Source organism: Sceloporus occidentalis, unplaced genomic scaffold (assembly GCF_023333645.1).
Source record: "Sceloporus occidentalis isolate IW3139 unplaced genomic scaffold, rSceOcc1.0.p SCAF_197, whole genome shotgun sequence".
Classification (NCBI taxonomy): domain Eukaryota; kingdom Metazoa; phylum Chordata; class Lepidosauria; order Squamata; family Phrynosomatidae; genus Sceloporus; species Sceloporus occidentalis.
In genome coordinates, this window is record NW_028317177.1 from 1,357,645 (window position 1) to 1,385,084 (window position 27,440).

At 38.7% G+C, this 27,440-nt stretch overlaps 2 protein-coding genes across 3 annotated transcripts; both read left to right on the forward strand.

Moving 5' to 3' along the window:
* The first annotated feature begins 1,605 nt into the window (after positions 1-1,605).
* Positions 1,606-13,840, forward strand: LOC149278251 (collectin-11). Of its 2 annotated transcripts, none has more exons than XM_089502184.1 (6): positions 1,606-1,726; positions 2,537-2,608; positions 8,432-8,503; positions 10,162-10,215; positions 12,119-12,214; positions 13,431-13,840. In XM_089502184.1, the coding sequence occupies exons 1-6, from the start codon at positions 1,606-1,608 to the stop codon at positions 13,838-13,840; spliced, it is 825 nt and encodes a 274-aa protein (XP_089358310.1). The 2 variants fall into 2 exon arrangements, with proteins under 2 accessions (XP_089358310.1, XP_089358311.1); XM_089502185.1 differs by having other exon boundaries at positions 13,449-13,840.
* Positions 13,841-18,607: 4,767 nt separating this feature from the next.
* Positions 18,608-25,441, forward strand: ALLC (allantoicase). The gene is made up of 11 exons (XM_089502180.1): positions 18,608-18,652; positions 21,612-21,662; positions 21,745-21,832; positions 22,340-22,465; positions 22,645-22,721; positions 23,080-23,212; positions 23,751-23,906; positions 24,190-24,263; positions 24,843-24,951; positions 25,042-25,166; positions 25,289-25,441. Exons 1-11 carry the CDS (start codon positions 18,617-18,619, stop codon positions 25,439-25,441), a joined length of 1,128 nt encoding a protein of 375 aa, XP_089358306.1. The 5' UTR covers positions 18,608-18,616.
* The last annotated feature ends 1,999 nt before the right edge of the window (positions 25,442-27,440 follow it).

Sequence of the window (27,440 nt, forward strand, 5' to 3'; positions counted from 1 at the left end):
GAGTATTCATTCATTTATCTGGGTGTTTTTTTTGGTTCTGTCTACCTTCCGTCTTTGGAGCTGTAAAGATAACAGGTGATCAGAATCCTACTTATTTCCCAAAACTGATAGAAACAACAGAAACTGGAAAATGATTAGCAGGTACAGGCGACCGTTTATCACCCCAAAAAACTAAATAAAGAATGAATTATACATAAAGGATCAAACAATCTATATGAGGCAATAAACATTTCATTTTAAATGTGAGTATAGAAAACCTAAATCAATCGTGTCTTACATAGATGTACATCAAAGACATAAGCAGGTCCCTGTGGGATATTCACTAAAGGCAGCGTTGCCAAAAGAGTTTGCAGGAGAGTCTGGTTTCAACTCCCACACTTCACTATTCATTATGAAGGGCTAACACTGGCAAGATATTCCAGCAGGAAGGCTGAACTGGCCCTGCATAATGCAAATTTCAGAACTACAACTTTTGTGCAAACTCACCTGTCAACTCTCCATTTAGTGAACATACTTCATTATGTGTCAAAGAAAACCGCAAAAAAACCCACCATGTAAAACAAGAAACCAGGACCTGGGATACAACTCAATGCCTTGACGAGAGCACCTTTATCAAGCGAGTATCCCAAAATAGTATTTAACACAATCCTCAATGTTGATTGTAACTGTTTCCAAGTAACTTTTTTGATTCCTTAGTAGAGTTGGAGTGAAATATGTTACCCATCTCCAAAAATGGGCAGGAAATAGTAGTTCCCACCCTAGGAAAACATTGATACTGCCTGTAAACATTTCAGTGTGACCTTGGTGCTTATTTCTGGCCACTTTTGTGATTTGTTTTCTAAACACATACCTTGTGTCTTTATTTGCTTGTCTCCACCTAGAATTCTTAAGGGATACTGGATTCAGAGACAAATTGGTTTTAAAGGTAGCCACCCTGACCTAAATATATTTTATATGTACAGAGAAACTTTCATCAATTTTTGCTTAACTATAAGTTTACCGAACCTGATGTGTGTGCAGAAAAAACCTGAGTAACAATTCTCCGATAAGACTTTGCACTAGAAAGAACCATCTCGATAAAGTCTCGTGCAGAACAAAATGATAGTGACTTAGCTATTACTACAAGGATATATATGGCGGACCATTGCCACTTACATCAGACATCCATGCTAACACACAAACACTTACACATACGCATCTATGCTAACACACAAACACACACATGCCCATGCTTACACACAAACGCTTACGCATACACATCAATGCTCGCACACACAACCTATCCACTCCTAAGTGGAAGTAGAATGTTTTGTTTGGTATCCCAAAACAGCCCAGATACCTCAAATGCAATGTCTGACAATCTCTAAGGCCTCATTTGGTTTCCTCTAAGAATAAACATGTTTATATAACGTGTTATATGAAAGAATTTGCTCTTAACACTTTATTTTACAAATAACTATATATATCATTTTTATGAGTCGATCGTGATGTGTCCAGGAAATACACACATCTAATGAATGTTGACAATCTGCTGGAAATGTCTTGATTCCGCTTTGTGTTTATACATTCTTTCATTCAGGAGTCAATGACTTGCTGGCCCTCATTATGAAGCAAGATCTGGTTTTCTCCGTCACTCTGGTCTTCCTGACATTGTTGGCATCTGGATATTCTCAACATATAACGGAGGAGGCTTGTTCTGTGCAGATACTTGTGCCTGGTCTGAAAGGTAAAGCTGTAGTTTGCCTGTTATCTTTTCCACCAATGTATCTTCGACTGTAAGTGTGATACCTGGACTTAACACCCCATACATGTTGATTGTGCTGTTGGATTAAAAATTATCATTTTAATTAATGCCTTTTATCTGTGAATGCAAGAAGTCTTACAATATACCCTGTAATCGAATCTACAAAAAATATTCTGTGTCAGATAAAAGTCTTGGGTGTCAACTTCTGATATACATATAAAAATGGTCTATTTCCCACTAATAATTGCTCTTCTTACCCAGAGACATGTGTGCTTTTCCAAACCTTTTCAAAAGTCAATGGTTTTTTTTTTAGCTACTTGACATGAAAAATAACTGCTGAAAAGGTTATTTTTAAGATTGTTTGACTTGTCATATATATAGTCAGCATGCATTACACGTCTAATGTTAGAACTAATGTTAATGCTGACCATCACACACCTGATGAGTTGACACTGGCTAATCTAATCTAATGTGTGTGTGAATTTCAAGGGTTCCAGCTGGGCATACGAGTTGAATGCCGAATCGCATGACCTCGTCTTAAACTTGCAAAACCAAAAAATAACCATATAAGTACAATTTAACATATGACGAAATAAAAAAAGAGAAATAAGCTTGTCAGTACTATAAGGCTATTTATATTCCTTCTACTACTGTCAAGATGTTTGGCTCAAACCAGAAATGTTACATTCATGCCACATAACACCTGTACACAAATACATAATGCTTATTGTAGATCGTCCAGAGGTGAGTTACACGGTAGACTCAAAACCTGTAGCAATATTGCTCTTTTAGGTGATGATGGTGAGAAAGGAGAAAAGGGTGCCCCAGGAAGACCAGGAAGAGTTGGCCCACCTGGTGAAAAAGGTAAGTGCTGTAAATATCACTATAGATTTTTATAATTGGGGTGATTTGAAACCCCCTTGAGCTATTCAATTTCCCTAACTATAAAATTGAAAAGATTCGGTAGAATCAACGTGTCCATTTTTTATGCTAAAAATAAATTTTATACATTTAAACATGTTATGCTTTTTCCCAATTACAAATAGCAAGGCAATATCCAAAATACAACTTGGTATTGAGTAATTTTATATTTTATTCGTTAAATATGTTACTCTGAGGGTGCAGTAATAGTAGTTGGGTTTCCCCTCCAAGCCACACTTTATTTTCAGGCTTTGTCCATGATTTTACTCTAACCTCACAGTTGTCTAGGGAAAGGAGTCACTTTAAAAGGCTTGGAAATTATTATTTTTGGAAAATCCATATCTGGGAACCAGAAGGCGAGGAGTTTTAACCAAAAATGAAGAGTAGAAACTGTAAAACCCTGAATCCCTGATCCACATCAGTTTGCTTACCAAGAGCACCCCTGTTGTTTTTATTTTGATTACTATTAGAACTCCTTTTTGTATTAGTAAGGTTAATTAACAATTTCAATTGGACCTTAATTATGACCAATCCTGTCTGATATAAGAGCCAATTAAGGCCAATTAAGCTATGCTTTCCCTTCTGACACTATAAATTGTATGAATTAGAATGAGCTTGAAATAAATGATGCCCACAAGGTTTAGCGCAAGTTCCCATAATTACAGATAACACTTAATCAAAATTCATGTTCACCTATAATCTGCACCAAGGTTCGAGCCTGTACCGTATGTTTAGATTAATGCAAGACAGAAACTTTACTACTTCACCGATGACGCACGTGTCTCTGTAATTGTAAAAACGCAGAAGTATTTTATGAACTGAACTGATTCCATGCAATGAATATTTTTTTCCGACATCTATAAACAGCGACATTTCATACATCGAATTAACAAGAAAAGTCATTCTTGCACCTGGCCAGCCATTATATCTTTATAGTCTGTCAGTATGACATATGCGACCATGTGCGTGGAAACTTTATTTGAAAAAAAAAAATGAAAATGACCTACAATTTATTGTGAATCTTGGTAAGCACAGGGAGACATAAATACACAGACAACTAGCATCACATAGTGTAGAAAATATATAATAAGTAAGTGATGCAAGTGATTTGCACAAAAAAGTGCAGCAAACACAATAATAATCTTTCAAAATGAGCAAAATAGTAACATAGTAACATAGTAACATAGTTCATAAGGTTGAAAAAAGACCAAAGTCCATCAAGTTCAACCTATATACATATTGTGTCCCTACTGTGTTGATCCAGAGGAAGGCAAAAAACCCTTATGAAGCAGATGCCAATTGCCCCATACCAGGGGGAAAATTCCTTCCCGACTCCAAATATGGCAATCAGAATAAATCCCTGGATCAACGTTCTGTCCCTATTAATCTAATATCCATAACTTGTAATATTATTGCTTTCAAGAAACACGTCCAGGCTCCATTTGAACTCTTTTATTGAGTTTACCATCACCACTTCCTCTGGCAGAGAGTTCCATAATCTCACCGCTCTTACTGTAAAGAACCCCCGTCTGTGCTGGTGTAGAAACCTTCTTTCCTCCAGCCGTAGAGGATGTCCCCTTGTTATAGATACAGTCCTGGGTATAAATAGGTCCTGGGAGTGATCTCTGTACTGTCCCCTTATATATTTATACATAGTTATTAAGTCCCCCCTAAGCCGTCTTTTTTCCAAACTAAATAACCCCAATTCTGATAATCTTTCTGGGTACTGTAGTCCTCCCATTCCCCTTATTACTCTGGTTGCCCGTCTTTGAACCCTCTCCAGCTCCACTATATCTTTCTTGTACACTGGTGCCCAGTACTGTACACAGTATTCCATGTGTGGTCTGACTAGTGACTTGTACAGGGGTAGAATTATTTCCTTGTCGTGGGCATCTATGCCCCTTTTGATGCACCCCATGATTTTATTTGCCTTAGCAGCAGCTGCCTGACACTGGTCGCTACAGGTAAATTTACTGTTAACTAAAACTCCTAAGTCCTTTTCCATGTCAGTCGTCCCCAGTGTTTTCCCATTTAATACATATTCCCAGCCTGGATTTTTCTTCCCCATGTGCATAACCTTACATTTATCTGTGTTGAACCTCATCTGCCACATCCCAGCCCAAGCCTCCAACCTATGCAGATCCATTTGTAATCGTGCGCTGTCCTCTATTGTGTTAACCACGTTACAGAGCTTAGTATCGTCTGCAAAGATTGATACTTTACTATGCAATCCCTCTACAAGGTCATTAATAAATATATTAAAAAGAATAGGACCCAAAACTGACCCCTGTGGTACCCCACTAGCAACAGTCACCCACTCAGAGTATGTACCATTAATAACCACCCTCTGTTTCCTATCACTGAGCCAGTTACTTACCCACATACACACATTCTCCCCCAGCCCAAGCATTCTCATTTTATGTACGAGCCTTTTATGTGGCACCATATCAAATGCTTTGGAAAAATCAAGATATACGACATCCAGCGATTCACCCCGATCCAGTCTTGAGCTCACCTCCTCATAAAAGCTGATCAGGTTAGTTTGACAGGACCGATCCCTTGTAAACCCATGCTGATATGGAGTCATACACTTATTTTCATTGAGATACTCCAAAATAGCATCTCTTAGGAAACCCTCAAACAGTTTACACACAACAGAAGTTAAACTAACAGGCCTATAATTCCCCGGGTCACTTTTTGTCCCCTTTTTGAATATTGGCACAACATTTGCTATGCGCCAGTCCTGGGGAACAGACCCTGTCACTATAGAGTCCTTGAATATTAGAAATAGGGGTCTGTCTATTACATTACTTAACTCCCTTAGAACGCGGGGGTGAATGCCATCTGGACCTGGTGATTTGTCTATTTTGATTTTTTTTAGGCGGCACTGCACTTCTTCCTGCGTTAGACAGGCGACATGTACTGGGGCATTTATCTCATCCTGCTGTATATTACCTGGCATTTCATTTTCCTCTGTGAATACAGCAGAGAAGAATATATTTAATAGATTAGCTTTTTCCTGATCCCCGTCTATAACTTCTCCCTCATTACTTTTTAAGGGGCCAACGCTTTCATTGTTAACCTTTTTACTATTTATATAGTTAAAGAACATTTTAATAAGTGAATAAAACGTGTTGCGTGTTTAACTTGTGTGATTATTCCAAAGCTAACAAAGTAAAATATCTATCTATCTATCTATATATATATATATATATATATATATATATATATATATATATATATATAGTGTTAGTCTGTGTGTTTGTGTGTGTATACTGTATATGTATAGTATGTTTAGTGTATATGTATAGTCACTGTGTATTTTAATATATGTTTTTGGATAGTGTGTGCATGTGTATAAGTGTGTGGCGTAAGCGAGTGTGAGCGTATGGTGTTGTGTATTTTACCATATGACATTAGCATGTGTATGTCATCATATAGAGTTAGCATGCATGTACGTGAGTGTATGGTGTTAGTGTGTCTACAAGGTGATGGATGGAACATGGGCAGAGTGATATATGGGTCATTGGGGTGAATATGGAGGACCAGGCTATAAACCTTTACTGGGCCCCAAGATTTCTGATGGCGATCCTGGCCGTGAGACATTAGCTCCCAACAAAGGTGTTCTGGATTGGACACCTGAAGTCTTGTGGGTTATGGAAACAGGAACATGGAAGCAAACATGGTTTGGTTACATATTCTTGAAAAAACTGCCAAGATTACCCCTACCTAAAAATATAAGCTGTGCAAAATCAGTGATATTTGGTGTCACGGAGCTGGATAGTCCGACCAACTACCTCCGCTGACTTGTGCTCCCTCGGCCTGGGACAACACACTCTTTCCCCTGTTTCCCAGTCACTAGCCGAGACTCAGTGTAGGGTATAACCAAACGAATACTGCTTTATTTTTCACACACATGGCTGGATATGGCCAGCAAAGCACACATTAACATAAATCAAGATATTGGGATACTTAATCTGCCTCCCAGAGACAACAGGGGCAGTAACGTGATTAACAATACAATGAGGTCCCAACCTCCAGTATCTATGACTGGCCGGAATCAGTTCCAAGGTTTGGCTGGGGTAAATGTCTGTAGTGGTGGAACTGGGGGGGGTGGGGACTGACTTATACAACATAGTAGTGTGCCATGGGGTGGGTGTGCTAGAGATAACCCCCTCAGCAAGTGATGAGATGATATACTTCTGGGGGTAGACATAGAAATCTTTACAAAGCCAGGGCCCATAGTCAATAGGGAGGAGGCTGGCTGTCAGGCCTCTCCAGTGGCCCCAGTGATGGAGGCTTCCGTCACATTTGGATAAACTAAGAATGTAGTGGTTTGATATAGTACCGTATTTGCTCGATTATAAGACGAGGTTTTTTTCAGAGCAAATGCTCTGAAAAATACCCCTCGTCTTCTAATCGGGGTCGTCTTCTAATCAGACCTCAAATAGAGTCTGATTAGGAGACTAAGATCCAGATCCCCCGCACCGCTGCAGGGGACCTGGATCCTCCTGTCTCACCCCCCCCCCTCATCATACACACACTTACCGGTGCTTCCTGCTGTATTGCCGGGGCAGCGGGTTGACGTCTACGCGATCCGCGTAGACAACGTCCGCTGCAGCCGGAAGGAGGTGTGGCTAGCAGCGGGGGTTGTCTGCGTCCGTCGCGCAAACCTTCCCCGACTGTCAGAGATCAGAGTTCCCCGCACCGGTGCGGGGAACTCTGATCTCTGACAGCCGGGGAAAGTATACGCGACGGACGGATACAAACCCCCGCTGCCAACTCCACCTCCTTCCGGCTGCAGCAGAAGGCGACGTCAACCCGCTGCCCCGGCTGGAAGCACCGGTAAGAGAGGGCTGAGAGGGGAGGGGAGGGGAGAGTGTGTGTGTGTGTGTGTGTGTGTGTGTTAAATGGGGGCATAGGGCATTTCTGGAGTGGCGTTAAGGGGGCATTTAATAGAGCACTCTGCCTCCTGAAATGCCTTATACACCTATATGCCACTCTGCCCCATAATATGCATTTTAACCCCCTAAATGCCAGAGTGGCATATAGGGGTATAAGGCATTTCTGGAGGCAGAGTGCTCTATACAATGCCTTTTAACTCCCTTAATGCCACTCTGCCTCCTGAAATGCCTTATACCTCCCTATATGCCACTCTGCCCCATAATATGCATTTTAACCCCCTAAATGCCAGAATGGGATATAGGGGTATAAGGCATTTCTGGAGGCAGAGTGGCATATAGGGGTATAAGGCATTTCTGGAGGCAGAGTGGCACATAGGGGGTCAAAAGGCATACCATGGGGCACAGTGGCATATAGAGGGTTAAAAGGCATATCATGGGCCACAGTGCCATATTGGAGTGGCAAGCCTGGGGGCAGATGTGCGTAACTGGGGGACAGGTTGGAAAATACAAGAAATAAAAACAAAAAAAATATTTTTCTCAATCATAGCTTTTATTAAAAAAAATAGTTTACATGAATTAACATTTACTGGTAAAACTTTTTTCCTTTAGGGTCGTCTTATATTCAGGCTTTTTCTTTTTTTCCTAAGTTAATATTCAGATTTTGGGGGGTCGTCTTATAATCAGGGTCGTCTTATAATCGAGCAAATACGGTAAGTCAATGTGTCCTGTTTTTCAGAGTAGCTGCACCTTGATGAGCTACGTAGAGTGATGTGAGAAACTACCATTTCCAGCAATGTATATTGAAATGTTTACCCAAATCTTATGTTGTATATTGTGTATTATAAATTAATTTTTTTAACAGGAGAAATGGGTGATAAAGGAATGAAGGGAAGCATGGGCCGCCATGGGAAAATTGGCCCTATTGGCTCCAAAGGTATGTCCAGATGAATCAGGAGTGGGAATTCTTATTTATTGATATATATAGCGCTATTATTTTCCTGTTGAATGGGTAAAGAGAATGTAAAAATTAGTGTATCATATAACAATTTGGATTTCCAGAAATAAACCATAAGAAGGGCCCTGTTCAAACGAGCTTACATCTAGAAGGTGGTGGGAATATATTAAAGTGAAAGTACAAATGTTTGCGTTGGACCAGCCACACAACTGTATCTCAGTGTCAACATTGTTTAAATAAATATGTACAGAATGACTGAAGAGTAAAATGGTATGGTGGGAGGAATTTCACAGCAGGACTGAAGCTAGGAAAGATTAAGGCAGTGGTAAGTGGGAGGAGGGGAGCTAACCTGTTAGTTGATAGATTTTGGAAGAACTGGAGAGAAGTAGAGAGTCTGATAAGATGAGGTAGGGCATTCCAAAAGATAGTCAGTCCTTGTATGTGAGCATGAGAGTTGTAGACTAGAGCTTGGAGGGAAGCTTGGAGTGTTGGATGGGAGATAAGAAGTTATGTTCTAGAGAAATTGAGCTTTAGGGATCATGCAGACTTCCAATTTGAATAAAGGCAAGGCAGTAAGCAGTACATTCAAGGACAGAAGGTGATAGATCAGGGGAAGAATGGTAGAGCTGAGTGTTATCAGTGTACAGGTGGTACTGTATGCCAAGGAATGAAATATGATTGCCAAGTGATAGGCGTAAGGTGAAAAGAGAAGGGGTCCTAGAACTGACCCTATGGGTATACCACAGCGTCAAAGGTGGCAGAAAGGTAGAGAAGGATTAGCAAAGTAGTGTGTAGTAGTGAACTTTGAATTTAGCAATGAGTAAATTGCTGCTCATTTTAGTAAAATCAGTCTAAGTAGAATGTTGAATATAGATTGAACATCAGGTAGAGAGTTTAAATCAAGTTAGTTAGGGGGGATACGTACAGGTTGTTCAAGAAGCTTAGAGGTGAGAGGAAAGAATGAGAGTACTGACAGAGTCTGCAAGATCAGAGGCAGTAAGATTAGAGTGGGTGGTGACAATTGTGGATATAAGATATGGGTGAGATGTTTAGGGTTGTAAGAAGATGAGAGTATGATTGCTTGGCAAAGGATGGGGCTGAGTAATAGAAGCATTCATTTAGTTTATAGTGCACAAAGTCTGATGCAGATCATCTAACTACTTTCAGCAGTTCATGAGCAATGTTGAGGATGCTATTGTGTGGCCCTTTGAGCTTGAGAGCTTATACAAAGATGGAGACATAGTTATGTTCAGACAGGAGATGTTCTAGAGGTAGAGAGAAAATGTTATAGTAGGTCGAGAATTGCTGGAGATTGAAGGTCTAGTATGGTTGGATGAAGTTCGGGGAATGGGAAGAAGAATTACCACTATGACACCAGGTTCAATGCATCTGTGGCACCTGTCTAGAACCAGCCTTCATACTAATTGAGCAGCTATTTAGGAATATTCATAAAATACAGAACATTTTAAGCAGACTTTTCCACAAAAAACCAAGCATTATATTTCAGCAAAAGTGTATCTACTCCCACCAACCAGGAGGTTTAAAATGTTGGTCTTTTGAGAAAATAGCCACAAGGAAAAAAATAATAATGAAAAGTGCTAAATTAAAAGCTATTAACAATATTGTTTCTTTTTCAGGTGAAAAGGGAGATGTTGGTGAAATGGGCCCACCTGGGCCAAATGGAGATCCAGGTATATATTATTGCTAAACCTAGTGAATTAAAGACAAACATAAAACTTTTTTTTTCTCAAACTGTATCAAAGCACAACTTATTAATAATTAAGAAAATACAGATATAATTAAATACAATGTTGTATTGAGTAGCAATGCCTTTCACACTATTCCTATAAGCATTATTATTTTTCTGAAGACCTGTAGGTCATCATTGTAGAAAGTTGCAATATTTTAGTTACATTTCAAACTCCACACTGCAGTCCCTGAAGACCTTAACTGAGGGTCTGAGGGTCAGACTTTCTGTTGTTTATAACAAGTCAATATGATAAGAACTTAGTGTTCTTGTCTACTGGATTAAGGTGCAAACATTGTATTAATTCAAAAGTCATTGTTGAAACAAAAAAACTAGATATTTTCAATGTTTCTAAGTGATACTAGTGTTAAAAAAACAATCTTTAGTGCTTTTTTAAAAAACAAAAAACGTTTTCAGTGCCAACTACATATGTGATATATGGTTTGCCAAGTTATACATAGATGCAAACTGTTTTATATGATAAATCTAACTGTATCAAAACTATGAAGGTTGGCCCAGCTTACCATGGGAACAAAACATATGTTCCAACCCTCGGCACTCAAAGGGTAAGAGAATTCCAACATTTTCTACAATATATAATCATAAATAAAGCTTTAGTACCCACATGTTGTGACGTATCTCAGCCCCTTACATGTTCTCCATGCTGAGGGCTGGGATATGCGGTTACATCCAGTGCACTGCACTCTACGGACACACTGCGGCCAGCAGGGGAGGGCTGGCAGCCTAAGGCCTGGGGGGCAAGTCAAGTGAAGTGGCTCCGCCCCCTCGCACTCACCTTTCACCCCTCACGCTGCTCCCATCACTATGCGGCCATCAGACTGCTGGAAAACATATCTAAACGGCCGCTGGGTGCTGATGCCACCGGCCGGAGCTACTTTAATCCTTTTTTTTATTTATTTAATATGCCGAATCTGCTTACCATATTAAAAATAAAGTATTAAAGTAGCGCCGGCCGGCAGCATCAGCAGCCAGCGGCCGTTTAGATTCGATTTCCAACATTCTGATGGCCGCATAGTGATGGGAGCAGCGTGAGGGGTGAAAGGTGAGTGCGAGGAGCTTTCACCCCTCACGCTGCTCCCATCACTTGGCGGCCATCGCATACGGCCGCTGGGTGCTGATGCCGCCAGCCGGCGCTGCTTTAATACTATTTTTTTTTCATTTAATAGCCGATCCGGCTTGTCATATTAAATTTTAAAAAAAGTATTAAAGTAGCGCCGGCCGGCGGCATCAGCACCTAGCAGCCGTTTAGATTAGATTTCGGGCGGCCTGGGCGGCCAGGCACGGTCCTCCTTAGTGTATATGAGCCACTTCCAAATAATATCCCCAATGAGCCCAGGGAGGAGGGACATGCTGAGAAGCCAGAATGCCCAATAAGGTGATTTACCCCAGTTATGCAGGAGAAGGGCTGCTAGTCTCCTGGAGTTGCCACCCTAGGTCTACGACCAGTAGGCTTAAGTCAGGGCATGCAGGCTATATTCTCGTCGCTGCTCATTACAGTTTATATGTTTGATACATACACAATGGAACTTATTTTGAATGGCATCCAACACATTTTTTAGCTAAACTGTCTTGATAGATTTTTATCAATTTAAAGGGATAATTCAAATTAAAATCACTAGGTGGTGATATAATAGCATCAGATTTTCACATATGCTATTATGAAACAACACAAATACATTCCATAAACCTGTTATGAAATTATAGAACTATGTTGCATTGACAAATGCAATTTGGTAGCTGTTTAATTCAATCCCTAGTAACCCAACCCTCCCAAACAATTGTCACAACTGGAACGGGTCATAACTATCTGGCCGTTGATTCTTCAGGCATCCCCTGTGAGTGTGGACATCTTAGAAAAGCTGTTGGCGAAATGGATATCCAAGTGGCCCAACTGACAACAGAACTGAAATTTATAAAAAATGGTATGTATTTTCTGCTTAGTTTCTAGTTTAAGCTACATTTATAATGTAGCCCATAATCTTTCTTATTGGTCGTATAGACATATTTTGTGCACTGCAGAAGTAAAAGAAAGTTTCAAAAGTATGTGGAAACCCCTCCTAACTATTGAGTTTAGGTTTTTCAGCCACCGCCATTGCACACAGGTTATAAAATCAAGCACATAGGCAGCCATCTCCATAGACAGACACTGGCAGTAACAGAAAAGATCAGTGACTTAAAATGTAGCGTCACTTACTACAGAGTTCCAAACTGCTTTTGGAATCAGCAACAGCACAATCATCGAGAGCTTCATGAAATGGGATTCCATGGTCAAGCAGCTGCACACAAACCCAAGCACTGGCTGTACTGGTGTAAAGCAGACCGCCACTGGACTCTGGATTAATGAATAATGATTCACTACCTGGCAGTCTGATGGATAAATCTTGGTTTGGTAGACGCCAAGAGAATGCTACCCACCAGAATGTATAGTGCCTGCCATAAACATTGGTGAAGGAGGGATAATGGTCTGGGGACACTTTTTCCGAGTTTGCGCTAGATCCCTTAGTTCCGGTGTTAATGCTACAGCAAACAAAGAGATTTTAGACAATTGTATGATTCCAACTTTGTAGCACCGGTATGGGGAGGGCCCTTTTCTATTTTATCATAACTGTGTCCATGAGCACAAACAACGTCCATAAAGACATGGTTTGATGAGCTTGGTGTAGAATTGCAGTTGCCTGCACAGAGCCACAACCTCATCAAACACCTTTGGGATGAAATGAAACTCTGATTGTAATCCAGGCCTTCTCGTTCTCACATATACTCTTTTGAATGAATGGGCAAAAATTCCACTCAAAAATCTTGTGGAAAGTCTTCCCAGAATATATTAATGCCGGCGGTTTTGGAATGGGATGGCCAAAAGTTTATATGTCCACATACTTTTGGTTATATAATGTGTATATATGTGTATATATTATATGTATATACAGTATGTTTTGTTATTCTTGATTATACATACAATCGTTTTTAGTTTCTGACCAACGTCTTTAGTAAACAAAACCATCACAACAACATCACAAACACAAAATAAACCTAATTTTTTTTGTAATACTTGGCATTTCTCCTCCTAAAAATCTGCTATTAAACTGTTGTAATGTGCAAAAAAAGCTTGTTATGGAAATACGAGTGCTCACTTTTCAGCACTGCCCTCCCCCGCAGTTGTTGCCGGAGTGCGTGAGACAGATAATAAGATCTACCTACTTGTGAAGGAAGAAAAGAAGTACATTGATGCCCAAGCGTACTGCCAAGGCAGAGGCGGGACACTCAGCATGCCAAAAGACGAGTCTACCAACAGCCTGATTGCCTCATACATTAACCAAGCTGGCCTCAACAGAGTCTTCATTGGGATCAATGACTTGGAAAAGGAAGGCCATTTTGTATATTCTGACCGATCCCCGTTGCAGACCTTCAACAAATGGCGCCAGGGAGAACCTAACAATGCATACGATGAAGAGGACTGTGCTGAAATGGTTTCCTCTGGAGGTTGGAACGATGTTCCTTGCCTCATTACAATGTATTTTATTTGTGAGTTTGATAAAGAAAGCTTGTAATGTTGCTTCTTTTAAAGCAATCCTGTATTCCAAAAACACTTTATGTTGACCAGTATAGCAGAAAAATGTCTATGCACTGAGTTGATATTTTAAAACATTTTTTTAATTATTATTATTTTCTAAAACCTACGTGCCTTTTAACTCGTATGTTAACCTGAAATACCTCCCCTTCACTGGTTATAAAGGATTCGAAGACATTAGGGAACAGCCAATCAAAGGAGAGATGTTGTTGCCAAGACTAATCTTAGGTATGAATGTTTTCTTGTATTTGCACGTTTTAAAAGAACAGCCACATCATTTAAAAAAAACTTTAATGGCCACATAAACTATGCCTCATTCAATTTAATGGTATGTTAGCATGCCATCATACCTGGGAACTCTCAGGGTTTTTGCCCCAATCTTAGGATCTCAGGGGGAAGGGGCAGATTCTCAGGGAGCTGACGTCTTCCTATTCCAATTGGTGCTTTTGCTGCCAGTATGTTAAAGTTGATATCCCTTCTTGAATGCAGGTGACTCAATTAAATGTATAAAGGTTTCCATTAGGAATTGTATTAGAGTCTTTTGCTTAACATATTTGGTGAGTAACTACACAGAAGCTATACAATAGACTTTTAATAAAGGATTAATATTTCAAGAGTCTCTGGGTCAGCTCATTAGGAAAGTTCCCAGGTATGATTACCAGGCAATGTACCCCGATGTGCCATGGTCCGTGATCTCTGGGGAAAAAATCCGGCCATGACTGCTTCTCTAATTTAAGGTTATTTCTATTAAATTATATGCAATCCACAGTAATGCAGAATCTTATTGAGCTGTAAAACAGAGATGAAGAAGAAGTATATTACTAAACATAAATTATTGCGCAATAAGCAATTTAACATGTTGGAGCGATGCAAGTTATTGTGGGGTTAAAAGGACAATGTATCTTGTATATGGACATTCAGCAATATAGCAGAACAAACAAAGAAACAATACAATAGTGTAATATTATCACAGCTAAATATTATTGGTTGTGCTTAATCTATGCACTCACATTCTCCTCAAAGATGTTTTGCCCATTAGAGCTTCGACCAGGCGATATCTATCTAGTGTTGTAATCTTTCTGATATTGACAAGACAGAAAGGAAGTTTCTGTTAATGAAGCTATGTGTCTGGAGAGACCCTCTTGAGAATTTTTTTAAAGGACGCCATCTTGTGAGAGGCAAAATCTCTTGCAGCAGCGCTTGTGACCGCTCTCGACAGCGAGGCATTCGGCGACACCTCCTAAGGTCTTTTAAATCAGGCGTCCACCATCATACAGTAATGCAATGGGGTGCCAGGCACGTCATTGGTCGTTAACTGACATGCTTGGTGGTTAAGGGGTTCAAGTGTTTTCTGTAAATTATAAGCCATCTATGAATATACAAAGCTTTCTCTTCAAGGTTACAAACCCCTCTCTTATCTTACAAGCAGACAAAAGTGGTATGTAGATTTATTTCTGTCCAGTTACGAGTTTCAAGTCATGTTTGTTTTTGATGTAACTGTATGTCTGATTATTTGTTTTTCATATTCGTCCTTTTTATTTAGTTCTACTGTGTTGGTGTAAATGTCTGTGTTGGAACTTGATATGTGCATTAAACATCTGTGAGAAAAGAAACTCTCATTGTGACTAAGGGCGGCATAAATAGTTTGTTGATGAAGTAAATGTTGACAATGCGTGTGTCCTTCATTAACATTTTTATCTCATAATAGGATTGCAGATCCTTTGGAATTCTTATATGATGAGTACAGAATGCTGATAGCACTAATTGGCAAATCCGTGCGTTCTTATCCAGATAAACAATACATGACCTCATAGTGCTCAATAGGTTAAAAACCAATTATCTTTGTTTCTTTATTAAGCACTGGTACATTTCTAAAATTAAATTAGGTTTCAAGACTGAAACGGGATTCATCTATGGAGAAATATATACTTTTATAAATCTGTATAGGATCACTTAAATATTTATATGCATTTCATGTCTGCACACTAAGTGCCAGTTTGATTCTCTTGATTCCAGATATGCCTTCATTTATACGTCATTTCCCAATTCACCCGTCCCTCCCTCTCGTTCTGTGCCTCATGTAGACGTTCTGCAAGTGGGGGCTACCTGGCTGTCTGAGGCGGAGAGAGTGTACCACAGGAGGGAGGGCCTATGTCTATACTATGTGGCCAGAGTGAGCATTTGCTACATTCCTTCCTAACTTGCCAGGGATAAACTCTAGGCGGGCTCTGATTATGGTTGTTCTCTCTTGGGTGGCCGCCAAAGCGGTCATAGACTCAGGTGCTGCTAATGCCTTTATTGACACCTCCTTTGTGACCAACCAGGAAATGCCCTTGGTCTTCCAGGCCATTAATGGTAGATCCCTGCTGCCTTTGCTCATTACTAAGGAGACAGTTCCTCTCTCCGTGTCCATCGGAGCTCTCCATCAGGAGAAGATTCAGTTCCAGATGATCTCATCTCCTCACCTACCTGTGGTATTTATCCTATAAAAACATAATCCTACCTGTGACGTGTGGCAATCTGAGGTGTTAGCCTGGTCACCCGCTTGCCAAAAGGACTATGCTGATGTCTTTGACAAAGTTTGGGCTGATTCCCTACCTCCGCATAGGCCCTATGATTGTGCCATAGAGCATTTGACCAACTGGAATTCTGATATAGTGAATTAAAACTAGAACAATTAATTACAGGCAGATTTCTTTCAAAGTTATCTCTGATGTATACATGAGTACATTCCTTAATGGACTTGTCAAAAGAAATGTATGGTAACATGAAATGTGTGGATTTGTGATAAATGTGTAGTCTTTAGCCTAGGTGCATACTTTCAGCCTCAGCTGTATTCTGAGCAAAGCTGTGGACATCTATAGCTTTTTTTAAGTTCTTCAGGATTACCTGCACAGTATAGAAGAAATATAAAACCTTGGTAGTAGAATGGGTTGTACTGAAGCGCTCAGTGACTTTAAACTTGGTACTGTCATAAGATGTCACCTTTTGTGAAATTTCTGCCCTGCTAGATCTGCCCTGGTCTACTGTAATTAGTGTCAAATGTAAGTGTTATCTAAGTAACAGCTCAGCCACAAAGATGTGCAAATTTATAATGTATCTCACTTAGAAGGAACTCCAAATTTGAGAAAATCAGCTAGAATGAACCATTTGATTTGATGACACCCACCATTGTTGGTGTATTATTGCAAACTTAACTATTTAAGCTACTGCAGAAATTAATAAAGATATTTGTTTGTTTTAGGATAGTAAGTAGAGCGCTGTATCTTTAACAAAAAGAGCAAGAAAAATCAATTTACAAAGTAATTGATTTACTGGCTGGTTATGAAATACACTTAACTTGTTTTTATTTAACCATACTGATAAAATCCATGCCAAAACCTGGACTTTCACTGAAGAGAGAACTAACACTTTATGAGCCTGGATGCAGATACACTTTTTGGAAAGAAGTCCAGAAAAATCAACGTAAGAGATTGGAAGTCATATATTTTTTATTAGTTCTAAGAGGGAATATCCTAAAGGTAAGAAAAATATTTTTGATTTTCAGCTCTGTCTTTAACAGCATTCTGGATTAAAGTAAAATTAATAGATTTTGATGCTAACACTCATAACCAGAAACATTCTAAATGAGCTGACAATGAGAATCTTAAATTGAAACTGCAAAAGAATTAGCTATAATAATTATATATATCTTCCAACTGGGAAATAATTGAGAACCAACCCAGGGCTTTGAGATAAAACAATTACACAATGTGAACTTCAAACAGAAAACAAAACTGGTTTATTTATTAAACCATGAAATGTAGGGGAGTTATAATTACATAGAATACAGTATTTTTACTTTGCTTTATCTCATCTTTTTACACTTGTGAAAAATATAAATACAGTCATGTGAAAAAGAAAGTACATCCTCTTTGAATTCTATAGTTTTAGATATCAGGATATTATAGCGATGATCTGTTTCTACAAATTAGGTACTCAGTTTCTCAAACATAGCTTCTCCATTCTGGCCTTATTTTTGTTGAATAAATCATGACACGATGTAATATTGAATGTATTGTTCATCTGAGGTTGTATTTGCCTAACGTTTAGACCTGCTAAGGAAAAGATGATTGTTATGTTCTGATATATAAAACCATTGAATTCAAACTGTATATCAAGCCAAACATATAGAATAACTCCTTACAGGCAGTAGGCCACTGTTTGGTGACGAAATTAAAATGGAGCAGATAATTTACACACAGCAGTTCTCAAAACCTTTTCTTCTAGACAAGTGCTGCTTAGCCAGATTTAAATACAGATACAAATACATACACAGTAAACACTCCCTACTTATTCATTCTTTAAGACATATTAACACACATTTTCTTGAATTCCATTTATGAAATTAGAATTTTCAGAGTATTGGTAGAAATGGTATAATCATTGAACTTCCTAGGTCAGAAGTTAACGGAAGGTAAGTACTATACCGTTATTTTTGTGGATATTTATGTAAGTTATTACTGTTTTAGGAGATAATGAAGTAAAAGGGCATTTAATTAAAAGTGGAGGCTTGGCTAAAAAAACCCAATAATTTATTCCAGGGATTCAAATACCAAAATCTTCTTTGTTTATTGCATTATTTATAGTTTAATAAGTGGAACACTTTTGTAATGTTTTCATTCATTTAATAGAATAACGGCGTTTGTGACACACGAAGATTATGGATTCTTCTACAAAAGATAAAGAATTTCAGTCTCCACCTGATTTTGTGCAGATGAACAATCTTACTGGTGAGAATGTCGGTGGAAAGGTAACAACCAGCTAAAAGAACGTGATTTTAAATGTAATACAATGACAGACCTTCAATGTTAGTGCAATAGAACAGCAGTGACTTTTCAAACTATTCTTTTGTTTTGCACATCTCTGATGTAAAGTAAATAATGTGGCTTGTGACACCTTACACTCTGGTAGGATCATAAATAAGTAGGATAATAAAATCTTATTTTGTGATTTGTCCCCTCAGAGATTTATATCAATGGATCAGATGTTTTTGAGCACTGTCGCCGTGGTTATTATGAGTTATGCTGGCTGAGGCCTATGGTGAACGTTCATTCCTGGTGGACACGCTTTACTTAAAGTATCGGATGTTCATGCTGAGTCTCAGCCAGTGTGATTGAGAATGTTGTGATGTTTTAGATTGTGTACCGGACTGTGCTGCAGTGTAGATTAGACTTGGGCGATGGCGGAAAGTTCGTGTCCATGTTTTCCAGTTGCAATGGAAACAAGAATTTTTTCCCCCATTTCTTTAGTCCAATGTTTTATTCGTTTGTCTGCTATTCAGACAAATTCGGCATGAAAACGCATTTGTACAAAAATGAATGCGCAAGTCTAGTGTAGATGTGGAGTCATAGTGTGATATTGGTTACAGGGGATCTGGGGTGGTGGGATCCTGCTATGAGTGTAACTTTGAAGATAGAAATGTTGAGTATAAGCCGGCATGACACTTACTAACTAGTGATAACACCTAAATTTGACAAAAAGATTAACACGTTAAGACATACTAGTACAGATAGAGAGCCCTGCTCTTGAGAGCTTACAATCTATTAGGAGGCTGAGGGTTAGTGTGAAGATAGACAGCTTGGGTGAGGATGATTTTATCCTAGAGAGGGTGATGTGGAGAAGTCAGCGGATTTCTTAGGTGGGAAGGAAGACTTCTTCAGGATATAGAATGTGTATTATAGGAGGGCAAGTTGTAACAAGTAGGGAAGTCTGAGGAAGATGCATAGCATGGGTGAAATCATGGGCACAGCTGGATTGGTTTGCACTATTTCACCCAAGTTGGCATCATTTTGTTGTCAACATCTTTGCAAGAAAGCACGTAAACGCTGATTTTACTTTTTAAAGAATTATTGGTATTTAGAAATATTGCAAGAGGACAATTTTCTCAGCTCAGCGATCCCAGCTCAGTGATCCCAAAGAGCAAACAAGATATTTGTTTAGTTGAACATTAACAATTTTGAAATGCAGCTTGTTCAATGTTGGTTGACCTTTACTTAAATTAATACTTTAAATGGATGGGCAAAATCCCCCAGGTATCAGAATCAGTGGAATATTATTTAGTATGGTAATTTAATATAAATTAGTAAATGAAATCGGTAAAGCAGTTAAAATTAATCCAAAAGTACAGTGAATTATTAATGAATATGCTGAAAGGCACAGAATATCAGTAGACGTATATATGTTATCATAGAAATCTGCTTGGTCTGGAAGACCAACCATTTCATCTATCAATGTTTTTCTAACCGGCCATTGAGTGCTATGATTTGGCTGGTGAAGCTGTGCGTTTAGCACATCTTAAATTGGTCATGATTGAACCTTGCTATTGTCGATGAATGTCACTGTTCATTCGACTTGTGCACTTGCTTTCATGCAAACTTTATTTTTGAACTAAATTTGCCTGTTTCGTGTGTTCATACGAATCAACGAAAACGAGGGTGATTGCCGACGAAACTAAGAAACATACTGCAAAACTTCTGAAAATTCGGCATGATTCGCCCATTCCTTACCACATGTAGCCGCCATTGCAAGCTGTTTTGGTGTCATTACAAGCCGTTTTGTTGCTCGTTGATGAGGTAAAGTGTGAGGGACTGTATGTGTAGGATGGTACATATTAATGATAGGTAGGTAGAAGTAGCCAAAATGGGGATAATGTCATTGATGGTTATGTTGGAGTGTGGAGACAGTGACAGCTTATGAGAGACTGAGATTAATGCTCATTACTCATATACAATACTGCAAGTCAATGAATAGTTTATTTTAGTGCAGAAAATGTACTGTTGTGGGTGGATTGGAGAAGCTGTAGTGACTGCTGTAGGGATTACAGGGACTGCAGCAGATATTTTCTCCTCTGTTTCTGAGTAGAGTTTAGTTGATAAAGACAGCTGGCCATTTACGCTACTAGCCAAACCTGTAATTTGTGGACAAGTTCTTACTATCATGTCATCTATTATTCTTCATCGATAAATACATATTGGTGACAATATAATATGTATATAATATTGGGGAAATTTAGTCCTGCTCCACGGGGCTGCATGTTCCTATCATCCGCCATTATCTGCCTGCCCAGGCCCAGTGCCCTACCACTAGTCCTTGATCGTCCTTACTGTGGGGGAACCTTTTTTTAAACATGTCACTGTGGTTTTAGACTCTGTGTTTTTGACCACCTTGGGGGTTCCAGGATGGCCCTTACATTGATACAAGGAGGCCCATTTGTCTTTAATGGAAATGTTTGTGTCTATAGTACTGAGGTATGAAGCAGAAGGAGTTTTGTGTCAGTTTTATGATAACTATTTATTGATTACATTTGGCACAGAGTAGGAACGTGGTCCTTGGAGCACAGTATACTTGTAAAGTGGTCCCCAGCCGCATAGAATAAAAGCCACCATTAAACAATCACTTGTGTCTTATAAACTTGTGTTTACTATGCCAACCTTTATGTTCAATATATTAGATGTCAGCCAGATGCCTCTCAACATGTTCTACAATTTAAAGTGCTGCATGCTTGGAGATGATGTGCCGTTTCCTCTCTTCTTTATGTCCTCCATGATGTTATCAGAGTTTCCATTGTAAATATTAATTTAGATTTCCTCTTATCACAATCTCTTACATGCCATACATATTTTCAGGAAACAAAACTGAAATTAAAACCATTGGCCATAACCTTTGTATACATTTCCAAAAAAAAAAAATGTACATTTTTATGACTGCAGGTGCTATTTGCAACAGACGACTGGTTTGCCCCTGCGGAAAATCTTTTAAAAGTGAGTAACACCAAGAATTCTTGTCTGTAGGAATAAGTACTAATGCCGCACTCTGCTCCATGTACATATTTATACTTTTCAGAAATCTGATCCAGAGTTCAAAGTAGGTCTGTTTACGGAGTTTGGAAAATGGATGGATGGTTGGGAAACCAGAAGAAAGAGAATCCCAGGTGAAGAGAGACACTTTTTAATTAACTAAGAGACAAATATTTGTAACATACTGCTAAGGCAGGGCTGTACTAACACATATACTATAAGCTCTTCCTCCATTGTTAAGTTTACATTGAGTTTAATAGGGTTTATTCACCGAAGGGTGAATTGGTTGGGGAGGTTTTGCCTTTCCTTATCACGTGTATGCTTTATGAAGAGCCAGCACAATTCATAAGGAGGCTTTCAAGAACCTTGCTTGGACCATGTATGCATATATTTATAATGTATATGCATTATACAGGTCCATCAACAACTACATTCTCATTGGGGCTGATTCTTTATAATGCATAGTAAAGTCTTTAAGTTGAGCCTTTTCTGCAAATTCCCATGTGCAATCTCACACTTTACTGAACAAAACACATTTCAAATTATGTCAGGCATGTGTAGAAGCATTGGCCTTGTTTGAAACCTAGCCTTGACTGCCTACTTTTTTTGTGAGCTTTAAATTATATGTTCCTTTCATCTAGGACATGACTGGTGTATAATTCAGTTGGGTATACCCGGGGTTATTCACGGACTTGATGTGGATACCCATTTCTTTACCGGAAACCACGCTCCCCGAATTTCTGTCCAAGCAGCTTGCTTAAAACCAGGTGACCTGTTTTGACATGTATCAATTGCAGACCTTCTACATGATCACATGATCTATGTAATATGTACTTGCTTCATACATCCACTCCACTTGGGTACAGTCAGAAGATTTTGTGAAACTATTTACCGCTGAACCGTTTTCTTTTTACTTGAATACAACAAGTTTTTGTCCCTTATATAGAAAAGATAACATTGCCTCCAAGGATGAACAAAACTGGAACTGCTGCGACAGTTGAAGAATTTAATGCTGCTGAAAAGGTACAGCGTCGTTGTAAATATAGCCAGAACAAGTATAAAGCAACACATATAAACAAGTAAAAAATGGAATGTATACAAATATATTGTAGGCGATTGTTGAAAAGAAGGAATTTAAGTTTTAATAAATATCTCACAAACAGAATAGCTATTTTATCATTCCATTACCAAGAGCATATGTGTCCCACGCTAGTAAGATCCAGGTCTGCAGTCCTTTACTGCAATGCACATTATATTTAGATATATAGATATATGGATTTATGGATATATAGATAGATGGATGGGTTGTAGCATCTACTGCCAAGACCAAATAATATCAAATAATATAGTAATTTCTATCTTTTCTATAATTCTGTATTAGCTTAATTCAGAAAAGTGGGATTACCTGCTTAAAATGACGAAGCTCAGGCCAGGGTACGCAGAATCAAATCACAACTACTTTCATGTCACTTCCAGAGAGAGGTGGACTCATATCCGGCTTAATATGTACCCAGGTAATTACAATGCCATCATTCATGTTAGTACAATTAAGCAGGTATGTGTCTGCTCCGGGTTAATGGATTTGCATAGGTTCTACAAAGTTAGTTGCCCCAATGGAATAAACAATTAAATTTCATACATGTACGCAGCATTAATGCCATTTTATTTGATCAGTGTTAAAAATGTTATGAATGACTACTTATATGCATATGGACAGTAAACAGGAAAAAGCCCCAGTTATAGAGACCCAAAACGGTAGAAATTATAGGGAATGTTCTGGAATTATCACAGTGTTATGGGTGGCTCCAAATGTAGCATTTTCCTTTAAACTGACTTTGTGTTTGCCCTATTAAACATGACCCGATGTGTTAAGGTAAGTCAATAACAATGAACGGAACACAGTGTAATTATGTTTTGTTTTTTTTATTTCAGGAAGTTAGATTTTTCCAATGTTTCCTAAAAGTCTAATTTAGATGACCAGCACATAATAATGTAAGCTGTCTTGGTACCGTGTCACAGGCAGCTAATGTGTTTGTGTTCATTTTGGTTTAGATGGCGGAATAGCCCGCTTTAAAGTGTATGGGACTGGACAAAGAGAATGGTCCTCATGTGGTCCTAATGAATTAGAAGACTTACTGTCGATGGCCAATGGAGGTGTCTGCCTCGGTTACAGTGATGCACATTTTGGACATCCCAGGAATCTCATCGGTACAACGAAGGAACATATTAAACATTTGTTAACCTACAAAACTACATTTTTTAAATTAAACTACTCCATAGATAATTATTTGAATGAGAGGAAACAAACTAGGAAATTAAAGAGAAGTGAATGCCAGTTGCAGGCAGAGCTTGTGATTATTATTGAATAGATCAAGTGAGTCTGTTTTATTTGGTATCCAGCCAACTTTTAAATTTTATAAGAAACACTGGAGTGGTTTTTTATTTTTACTTTTTTTGTTATAAGTTTGAAAGTTCTGATTGACTTTTGTAGGTTCGGGAAGAGCTGAGGACATGGGGGATGGCTGGGAGACAGCAAGACGGCTTGACAGGCCACCCATCTTAAAGGTGAACCTTCAAGCTTGCAACTGTACTAATATATAAAGTGTCTTTTGCTTTTACTGCATGCTGCTAGCCAACCAGGGATACAATGTATTGAATTACTTACTTCCGGGCACCTGCCCAGGGCTTAAATTAAAACATCTGGGTTTTTGTTTTTTTTTTAACTTTATTTAACATCCTTCATGTTACTTACCTTATTTGTTTGAGTATATGCTCAGAGCTGGATTTAAAACCATATACAGCATGAATTTACTTAGAATGTTATGTACAGCATGTATGTGTGGGATAGAATGGATGTGAATCTGTCGCTGCAGTTACCCGTTATCAGAAAAGACAATCTTTTAAAAGATAGAGAGTTTTGACAGAGTTATGGTAGACATTTAGTCTACAGCTTTCTTGCAGCTCCTCTAGTTTACGTTCTAGTGTTCAAGGAACTTTGGCGCTCACTTGATGTTGGAACCTCTTCTGTTGTTTGGACAACTCCAACTGCTTATGTTCTCCATAACACATTATCGGTAAAGCAGAAAAAAAGTGCTGTGACTATACGTTCACTTAAGTAACAAAATGATGTCTATTTTCTCTCAGGCTGACAGTAAAGGCATCCTCCAAGTTCCTGGGAGTGAATGGACAATATTCAGACTTGGCCATCCAGGTTTAATCACACATATAGAAATAGATACCAATCACTTCAAAGGTAACGACATAGATAATGCATGTTTTCTATAGGATCTCTTTCCTTTCCATTGTGTTTTATTCATTGTATCAATATTTTATATTACAACAGGTAATGCCCCAAACTCTTGCAGAATTGATGCTTGTATATTGCAGCCAAAAGAGGAACGTGAGATCAATAACAAGTGGGCTGCTCAACAAGGACTTAAATGGAAACCTCTTCTCCCGCTCACCCAGGTATGAATACGGTTTCTTTTATACATAAAACAAAACCATGTGTATCTGTAGTATATATTACATACTGTACTCCAAGTTGCATCCAGATAACATAGTAAGTACCTTATTTTTTTTACTTTCAGATGCATCCTCACAAGAGACATTTTTTTGATGCCACTTTATTGACACTACAAGAGGTTATAACCCATGTGAAGATTACAATTGCTCCAGATGGCGGCGTGAGCAGAATTCGACTTTGGGGTTTTCCTCGACCTCTACCTAAAAGCATTGTGTGAAAAGCAGTCCTTTAGTGGAATGTCACGGAGATCTGTTTCTGTGTTTGTAATAAACTAGATCAGTCCACACATATTTCAGGGTAACTTGTCTGAGTTCTTTCATCTTCTACTTACAATCCGTATTTAGAGCCAATTCCTGCATTTATCATCCAGTGAGTAGGAAACCTCAGCTAATGATAAACTACAGATCCTATGATTCTATGGCAAGTAAGTTTATAAAGTCATTCATCAGCAGGGCCCTGTTTACCTGTTGTGCATTGCAGGCAAGTATTTTAAAGCTATATAAACCAATAATTAATGATATAGTGGCATAGAAAGGAGGTGCATAGTGGTCAGCATTCTGTAGTTATGTGGTGTCCCTGTACAGGTGCTCAAAACTGAAAAAACAATAGGTAAAAGTGTACATGCTCTACAACACTCTGTGGGAATCCCACTCTCCCAAACGTCAACAAGATAAAAAACAGGTATTGGTGGTGCAACCCACCAACAGTGAGCGGAGCGACAGAAGTAAATATAAACGTAACTCACCCTCACCCCAATGGGTTATATAGAATAAATGACATGAAAAGAAATTAAATAATAATAGTGCACTCTGTATGATAAAATATAGCAAAAATATTTTTAAAAATGTATCAAAGACTGACTCAAATCATCAACGCCTAGTGCGATTAGGGATCACACACCCAACTGTATTTGAATGGAGAGATCTTCAAATGGATAAAATCACATAGAGCAGTATTGCAACACATCCAAAATGGACCAGAAACAGGTGGCTACAGTTAGCCGCTCACCTTGCCTAGAGTCAGTAACCTGGCTCCAGGGATAAAGAACACGGTACTGACTTAGGGCAGTACTCTCCCTTTAAGGTGAAGGACAGCAGAGTGGATCCAGCAGAGTGTATGGAGTATATGTATATAAATATAATATAAAAAGTGATGTAAAATGTAGAATAAATACTTTATTACATAAATAACAACACTATCATAAAATATACTCTATTTAAGTGTCTCTGTGAATCCTCCGATACACGTTTCGCCCGTGGGCTTCCTCAAGTCGGTTTGATGATTTGAGTCAGTCTTTGTCTGACTCATCAGAATGAAGAGTTTTTTTATACATTTCTTAAAATATTTTTTGCTATATTTTATCATACAGAGTGCACTATTATTATTATTATTTTTTTTTTCATGTCATTTATTCTATATAACCCATTGGTGTGAGGGTGAGTTACGTTTATATTTACTTCTTTCGCTCCGCTCACTGTTGGTGGGTTGCACCACCAATACCTGTCCTGTACAGGTGCTCCACTACCTCGTGTTGCGTTACTTCTACGGGGGAGTCCTGTAACTTATGGCCTGGAGGGCAGGTAAAGCCAAGTGGCCCCATTGGCTGGTTGGGTCCTGGGCTCATGCCCTGCTTCATAGATGTAGCTTAGAACTTTACAAAATTATTTTTACATAGAATTCTTTATTCTTGTTTATGGAGTCTTTTTTGGCTGTGGGTAGATAACCATTCATAACATATTTACTCTAATAGAACAAATTAAAAATATTTAAGCAGCTGAGAGAGCAGCATGTACTGCCAAATACAGGTGTCTGAACACTTCTCCAAGTTAAACACAACTCAAACACACATCCAGAAACAGAGAAGCCTGCTGCAGGGAATTTATACTGAAGTTATGTTAAATTTAGAAAACTTATTTGAAATTATTAAACTTACTTGAAATTTCAAGATGTCTTGAAGGATATGTAAAAAATTCAGGAAGGGCATCCCTGGCAGTTTCTGGGGTCTTCTGAAAAAAGTGGGCACCAGGCAGTGTCATATCCTTCCTAGGATGATGGGTCTGAACTGGTGGCAGTCCATGGGTCACTTTACTTGGTACAGATCGCACCGATCTCGAGTGCTATTCTTTCCTACTCAGATGTTCCTCTTTACCAAGAAATCAGAATGTTGGTTGGGTACAAGCGAATCACAGTGTTCCACAGCCCCAAGAGTCACAATA